At 48.8% G+C, this 8,191-nt stretch overlaps 1 protein-coding gene across 6 annotated transcripts in view; it reads left to right on the forward strand.

Annotated features, from left to right (window-relative positions):
• The window catches only part of ADAMTSL1 (ADAMTS like 1), an 890,060-nt gene extending 883,068 nt beyond the window's left edge, over positions 1 to 6,992 (forward strand). For all 6 annotated transcript variants that reach the window (XM_043567319.1, XM_043567318.1, XM_043567320.1 and 3 more), the window contains 3 exons: positions 1,821 to 1,930; positions 2,689 to 2,909; positions 4,411 to 6,992. In XM_043567319.1, coding sequence (XP_043423254.1) covers positions 1,821 to 1,930; positions 2,689 to 2,909; positions 4,411 to 4,517 — 438 coding nt within the window. In that variant the 3' untranslated portion in view covers positions 4,518 to 6,992. The remainder of the gene's footprint in view (positions 1 to 1,820; positions 1,931 to 2,688; positions 2,910 to 4,410) is intronic.
• The last annotated feature ends 1,199 nt before the right edge of the window (positions 6,993 to 8,191 follow it).

Here is an 8,191-nt window from a genome sequence, read left to right on the forward strand (position 1 = left end):
CGTCTGCACAACAAAGGAAACCATCAACAGAATGAAAAGGCAAGCTATGGGATGGGAAAAAAAATTTGCAAATCATACATCTAATAAGGGACCACTGTCCAAAATATATAAAGAACTCATGAAACTCAATAGCAAAACAAAAACAAAAACAAATCCAATTTTTAAAATGGGCAGAAGATTTGAATAGACATTTTTCCCAAGAAGACATAGATGGCAAGCAGGTACATGAAAAGGTATCTTAGTACATAATCACCAGTTATTAGGAAAATGCCAATCAGAACCACCACAAGATATTACCCCACACCTGTCAAAATGACTGTTATCAAAAAGATAACAATTGTTGGCAAGGATATGGAGAAAAGATAACCCTTGTGCGCTGTTGGTGGAAATATGAATTGGTGCGGCCACTATGGAAAACAGTAGGGATGTTCCTCAAAAAACTGAAAACAGAACCACCATGTGAACCAGCAATTCCACTTCTGGGTAGAATTTATCCAAAGAAAATGAAAATACTCAAAAAGACATATGTAACCCCATATTTATTCCATTATTTATAAATAAGATATTCAAGCAATCTAAGGGGCCAGCAATGGTGAATGAAGAAATTGTGATATATATATATATATGTAATATATGTATATAATATGTACATAATACATATATAATGTATATATGTATTATACATATTATATACATGTGTACACATATACATATTATATACATTATACATACATATTATACACATACATATATATGTATTATACGTACATATATGTGATATAATATGTATGTATAATGGAATATTATTCAGCCATTAGAAGGAAATCTTGCCATTTGTGACAACATGAATGGACCTTGAGAGCATTACGCTAAATGAAAGAAGACAAATACCCTGTGATCTCTCCTGTATGTGGAATCTAATACAAATGTGCACATGCGCGCACACACACACACACACACACACACACACAGAATAGATTGGTAGGAGTTGCCAGAGGCAGGAAAATAAAAGGTAAGAAAATGGGTGAAGGGGGCCAAAAAGAAAAAATAAGATTTTTTTTAAGATTTTTACTTATAATTTTGAAGGTTAACAGCTCCCCGGTGGACACTTGGAGTCTAAAGATCCCCAAGAGATTTCTTTCAAAAGTGACCTCCACGAGATGTCTATCGCCTTACTTTACTCAAATAGAAAATTTTGGCTAAGGATCTGCTGCTTTGGTATGGGGTATTTACTGTGATAGTCTGGCTCCATCAACTCTGGGAAAAGTTTAACAATCTCTCTGAGCACATAGCAGGAGAATGAGCAGAGACAGTGCATACCTAAGTCTACTCCTGTTCATCTGCGCTGGTTTTGACCTGGAAAAAATGAAGCCAAAGAAAGGAAAGAAATGATGGACTAGTTAACTTGGATGAATTTAGCAAGAAAACAAACCAAGTTACCCTTTGGACTGAAGGGGTGCTTAAAAGTCTTCTGCTCTAAAACTTACCACACCCCACTCTTAGTATATTATGCCAAGAAACCTTTTTATATGGTTAATCTGGGAGGGAGCTGACATTCTCCGACTGGCTCTACACTACCATTAGCCATTTGCTAACAGAAGGCTCATAGACCACAGGAAAGCTAACTATTCCACTATGGCACAAAGAGAAGAAAATATGCCAATGTTTTTTAGTTGATATACAAAGAGGAGCAAGATGAATGATCTGAAGGCCCCAAACAAAATGCGGCAGAAGGGTTCTGTGTTCCATGCAGCCTGAGCATCGCAGCCTCTCCCTTGACTTGGCTAACATTATACATGCCTCCTTTATCTGCTTCCCAGTGCAATGGGCCTTGCATCGGGCCTCACCTAGCCGTGCAACACAGACAAGTGTTCTGCCAGACACGGGATGGCATCACCTTACCATCAGAGCAGTGCAGTGCTCTTCCAAGGTAAGAGAGAGCCGTGGACCTCCTTTCCCCAGCCCCTGGGTCAACAGCATGGAAAGACAGCATTAACTGAGTGTTTCTCCTCTAACATCCCCTTTCCCTTTCGCCCTCCATTCTCCCCAGGCCATTGTTCTCCCTAGAGATAGATGTGCTGAATGTGCCAGGGTGGGTGCGCTCTCCTCTTTTGCAGACAAAGAGTGCAGAAGGTGCTATTCCTTTGAGGGTGGCCTGATACTGAATGAGATCTGCACTAGCCCTAGGGTGCGCAGGAAGTTAGGGCTACGAAGTGACCACCAGATCTCAAGGGCTCCACCAGCCCCTCACTCTTGTTGGCCTTCCTATAAAAGTGATGCCGAATGAGGGCTCTTATCCCTGAGTCTCAACCTATCGTTCCCATCCAGTCCCCATTCCCTGTCATGTGTTCCTGTGGCTGTCCCCTTGGGGTGAGGGCTCACCATCCCCGCCCAAGGCCCCAGGCTCTGCCTCTGCCAGCCCCCATCCTGGACAGAGTTTATTCCTGGGTCATACAGCGATACAGACTGTGTACCCATGAGGACGCAGAGGGCCAATCAGAGCAGTTGTCCTTCTGAGATCTTACAACCCCTCACTGACGGAGCAGAGACCAGAACCCAGGTCTGGTGGCAATAGAAGTGCTTGAGCAGTTGCCCAACATTCTTAGGTTTGCGACAATGTCTTCACATCTGTTCCCCAGTCCCGTGCCCACAGAGGCAGACCCTAACCCCGCCACCCTCGTCCCGCAGGCCCGTGAGCACCCAGAACTGCTGGTCAGAAGCCTGCAGCGTACACTGGAGGGTCAGCCTGTGGACCCTGTGCACGGCGACCTGCGGCAACTATGGCTTCCAATCCCGGCGTGTGGAGTGTGTGCACGCCCGCACCAACAAGGCAGTGCCTGAACACCTATGCTCCTGGGGCCCCCGGCCGGCCAACTGGCAGCGCTGCAACATCACCCCATGTGAAAACAGTATGTTCCAACCCCAAAGAGTCTTCTGCCAATTCCCCACAGGGCATCGGGGGCAGAGGGCAGTCCCCAGGACTGACCCTGAGCGTAGGGCATTGGACCAGGTTTCCCAAGGATTGTGAGCTGGGGCCAGAGTTGGGTATGTTCACAGGGGTGCATGCAAGCGAGCAAAGATGTGTATACGCATGTCCAGGCCACGAAAGATGGCTGAGTGTGCCCCCAAGGGCTCGATCTTGGCCCTGAGCAAAGCCAGGTACTATTAGCCAAATGCTAAACGAAGTCAGCCTCCAGCTCACCCGCAGTAGTTTGGCTGGTACCCAAGGGACGACAACCAGTGCCTCCTGGGGGCCGGGCTACTAGACAGAAAGCACCGTTTGCACTAGAAGAGCACACAGAGTGCCTCGTGCCCAGCTGGCCTTGCGCCCATCATGGCTCTGCTTCTCACAGAACAAGGACCGGCTGCCCTCCCTCCTTCCCAACCCACGGGCACCCACCGGAACTGTGCAGGAGCCCATGCCCTTGAGATCTACTCTTTCACTCCCTCCTCCCTCAAGTCTGGATCCTCCTCTGCCCAACACCGGCATTTGTATCCCAATTGGATATTTTTTCTTCCTCTGGACCCAAAACAAACTGGAGGTCCTTCCCCACAGGAAAGAAGACAAAGTATGAGACAAAGAATACAAAGTTTTTAAATGTTGCCATGCAGTTTTCCCCTAAACGGGGCCTCTCTGAGCATGAGATTTCCAACGCTGAGGCAAATGTCCTGTAGGCAAATTGTCCCACTGCCTATACACTGGAGAGGGATGATCTTTGTTCTCTGTGTGGTGCTGACGCATCTTTATGTCAAGAGCTCACCACAGTTAGCACTAATGTTCAGTCAAAGTATTTCAGACTTTCTATGTTGGTCACAGAAGTCCACAACCCAAATCAGCACCAATAGCTAAGGACCATCTCGTTGGTGCCAATACTGAACTAGAGGCCACAGTGCTCGGGCAAGACATGGTCAGGGGAAGGAGTAGAGAGGCTTGGGTGGACAGTGTTACGAAACTTTCACGGAGGAAAGAAGGCTCACATTCCAGGGGATGAGGCCATCAACCAGGGCCTCGCTTGCACACCACATCAGAGTGGCGCAGCATTGAGTCCTTCTGGGAACCAGCTCGAGGAGAGCCACTTAAATACCACGGGGAAAGGCCAGCTTGCCTTAGAAGGTCAGGCGGTCCCGAGGAGAGGGAGATGAACAGCGCCCTCCGGAAGGAATCGTGCCATCAGAAAGGCAGTAGAACAGGCCGAGGGTTGGGCCGTGTCAGCCGGCCAACAACGGCAGCCTGTTGGCAGGCTGGGAGGCAGGTGGCTGAGTGCCAGCAGAGCGAGGCCAGCCCAGAGATGCTGGACAGCAGGGGCCCCTCCAGCATGGGAGTCCAGTGCCCAAGGCAGACCCCAGGAAGCACCCAGTGGCCACAGCCTTTAGCTCCATTTCACATCTTTCTTTTGTCCCCTTTCCCAGTGGAGTGCAGAGATACTACCAGGTACTGCGAGAAGGTCAAACAGCTAAAACTCTGCCAACTCAGCCAGTTCAAATCTCGCTGCTGTGGGACTTGCGGCAAAGCGTGAAGACAGGGCCCAGGGAAGAACTCTACCCTGGCCACACAGAGGACTCCCGCCACCACCTTGGACAGAACTTAAGCTCTCTTCGTTTATTTATTTATTTTCCTCTCCCCACCCCCGCCCCACACACCCTCGTCCAACCTCCTCCCCCACCCCAGACATGAGGACCTCGGCATGTCCTCTCTCTCGGTTCACTGGAGAACAGAATGTGGGGGAAAGACAAGGAAAGAGGTCTACAGGAGGTTGCAGAGCAGACGCCTCGCCTTCCCAAACCCAGGTCCCGAAAAGGCGGAGGAAGAGGCAGGCGTGGCTCCTGGGGACAGCAGGGAGGCAGAGCCAGTGGCAGACGAGAGATGGGAGGGTAGGCCACAGAGCGTTTGCAAAACATTGGTACAGACTCCAGACAACCAGCTGTGTCTTTCCTGGCAGCACACCGTCCACACGGGAGTGTGCTTCTGCTTTGTGTCCTCCTCTGCCTCAGCCTTGGGAAGAGCAGGCAGGGAGGGGAGGACACCATCGGAAGGCAAAACCCAGGCCAGAACTCAGCTCTTCTGCCGGGGAGCGTCAAGAACTCAAGCCCGGATACAGAGCAGTAAGGAGGAGACCATCCAAGTAGGCCCGAAGCACACTTGATGCAGAAAACCACATGGGGGCTGGGGCGGGGAGGAGACAGAAGCAAAAAGAAACCTGTGCATGGTCCTCAGCAGGGAAGTGCAGGTAGATGGGGAGGAGTGAGGAGGCTCGGGGAAGGGGCCCTGTGGATTCTGCTGCCCTCGCAGAGGGCACACTGCCTGCTAGGAGACCTGCCCTCCCTGAGGTGCAGGGGAGTCCCCACTCCCCACACTGTCTCGGACTTCTGCCTGTACCCCCCTAGCAAAGCCAGCGAGACATCAAGATCTACTTGTTCAGTCAGGCGGCCCCTCTCATCTCTCTCTACATCAAGAGTCCCCCCCCCACCCTCCCCAACCCCAGCCCAGAACGATACTGCTGATGTGGGTCAAGGGCATTCTGAGCAAGAATAGGCTGGGGTTTCTGCCTGTATGGCCTTTGCTGCCCCACTTGAGGGCCAGGGGTGGGGTTCAGTTTGCCAGATGGTATCCATCGGGTCACAGTAGCCGCTTCCAGAACGGGCCGGGGCCCGTTCAGGGTGGGACAGCGGGCTTGTGTGGGCCCACTGTAAGAGCGGCGCTCCTATTTATACAGCAGCTTGGGGCAGGGTGATGGGGTGTGGTGGCAAAGCCATAGGATAACTAAAGCTCGCAAGAGGGTCCTCAAAGGCCTTTCAACCTGTTCCCTACACACACTGAAGTACTATGAACCTTACAGCAATTAATATCCACCCAGTTTTGGTAATCCAGTCAGCAAGGCAGCACACACACTTGCAGTAATGCGGGTCAGCTAGAGTAACATGGCTGCAGCAAAGTCTAGGGGCAAACCTGAAATCCTGGGACCATTTGGCAAATTGTTCTTTCAGCAAAGGGGTTTGGGTGAGTGTTTTTGGCCACCTCCCCCTTGAGTGGACACCGTTCAATAGCCAGGGCAGCGTGGCCACACTCACTCACCCCTCAGACAGCCTGCTCCCCCCTCACATACAGACTCGCAAAATGCCACCCAGCCCCGGGCCACCACCAATACCAGGGCTGTGTTTTCCAGCCCACCTGGAAGTCAAAGACAGGGGGAAGACGGTATTAAGCTGTGTCCTCCCCAGGTGAGCTACGGACAATTAAGGTGGGTCTCTTTCTTCCTCACCACAATGGGCTCTAAGAAGTCATATTACTAAAAAATCAGCGTAATGTTTATTTAAAATAAAAGAGAATGTTTTCTATGTCTGTATATCTTTTGTGAATATTTATTAGGATTTCTTGTATAAAAACGTGCAATATTAATAATTGTACATTTCATTCAGAAAACAAAGTATTTGGGGGACTTTTTTATTAACTTCCTGCAGTTGTGTTCCTGTAAACTCTGGTAACTATTGTATTGTTCCTATTTTTAATAGAGGCTGATGTTTAACTCTGGATCTATTCACTGTGTACAGAACACATTGTAAAGCTAACATGGGATGACAGGGCAAGAAGAGGGGACTCGTTTGTGACACAATAGTTATGCATGGAATGGAGAATACAAATTCCATACTGCTACTAATGTGGTTGGTTATTTGTAGTTCAATAGCTGTTGAGAACCAGTGGCCAATATTTACATTTTCTAAATAGCCAGGGTCCTCCAGCTCCGCCTCGTGTCAGGTTGGAGCCGTTGGAGGGGGCCTCAGAACCAGCTCGGAGGACCTAGGTTTGGGGTGGGAAGCAGCGTGCTCCTTGCATGAGATGAATGTACATTTACTGTTTGTTCTGTGAATTGTGACTCAGCAGCAACACAAGATGATTAGAGCTGCTGAATAATATGGAAGGAGGCACTTTCCTCCTCTAAAACACAAAACTGTATTTATATTTTTTGTACAGATAATACAGCTTATTTATTTAACTCTTGTCGTCCGAGTCTCTGTTAAGCTCAGCCTTCCGGTCTCATTCTGTACAGGGGTTGAGGGTGGTTCCCAGCCACTTATGTGTGTTTGGCCGCCACGGAAGAATGGTGGTTTTGAGCTCTGCATGGGAAGCTGGGAGCCCATGCCTGCAGGGCCAGCTCTGTAAGTGAACTCAAAGGAGCTATGTTTGTGGATGTGCACATAATCAGGTTTAGGACTACCCTTGACAATCATCTCATTTATGGCCCTGGGTAGTGGGAACATGGAAGCCACAGTGCCTTCAGAAAGACAGATACATGGGCATCTCGTGGGTGGAGGGTAGATGCAGATTTGGCTGCAGGAGGAGTCTCCAGGTCAGGCTCCCGCCAACAGGGGCGTGCACAGTATAAAGTAGCTGTGTGCTGAAATTCTGGATGGACACCATTAGTAGGAGCTAACACTTACAGATCGTTACTACATTTTCATCCTCACATGAGCCCTATGATTATCTGTATATGGGTAGACAGAGGCCCAGAAAGCCCAAGGTCAACCAGCTAGTGGAACAGGGATCAAACTCCTAGAAGTCTGGCTTTTTAGCCACAGCCTTTTCCTTACCCACTATGTCATCTCCAGCTTCTCTGTGCAAGAGCGGACCATGCATGGCCACCATTGTGGGTACCATCTTTCCCTACTGCTTGGAGGCTGGTAGATGACAATGGGACATTTTACTGGAGTTGTCACTTTCTCATCCCCTAAAATCAATTCTTCTGGCATTCTGTGGCCCCTACCTCCCTATTTTTAAAGCATTTTAATAGAAATAAAGCTACTATGGGAAGTGCAGAAAAAAATAAAAGTGTATTGTGGCGTTCTTCATCAATTGTTTCCAGTGGAAGGGCAGCAAGTCTCCAAGCCCCCAGGATGTCCACACAAAGACCTTTGTGGGAGGCACTTAAGAACCCCAGCCTGAAAGCCCAATTCCAATCCATTTTCCAACAACTCACCCATCACATCACAGTCTGTTATGCAGTGTAAAAATTAGTTAGAAAGTTCTTCCTGAAATCCCAATTATTTTCTAAGGAGTTTTAGGTTTTGCTTTAAAGAAATAGTCAGTACTTGAACTAGAAATACTCACATACCAACAATCAAATAATATCCTACAGAGACCCCAGGGGAGGATGGGAGGGCAGGAATAAGTCAGAGATGCCAGAGCAAAAAAAAA

The sequence above is a fragment of the Prionailurus bengalensis genome, chromosome D4 (genome assembly GCF_016509475.1).
Source record: "Prionailurus bengalensis isolate Pbe53 chromosome D4, Fcat_Pben_1.1_paternal_pri, whole genome shotgun sequence".
Classification (NCBI taxonomy): Eukaryota; Metazoa; Chordata; class Mammalia; order Carnivora; family Felidae; genus Prionailurus; species Prionailurus bengalensis.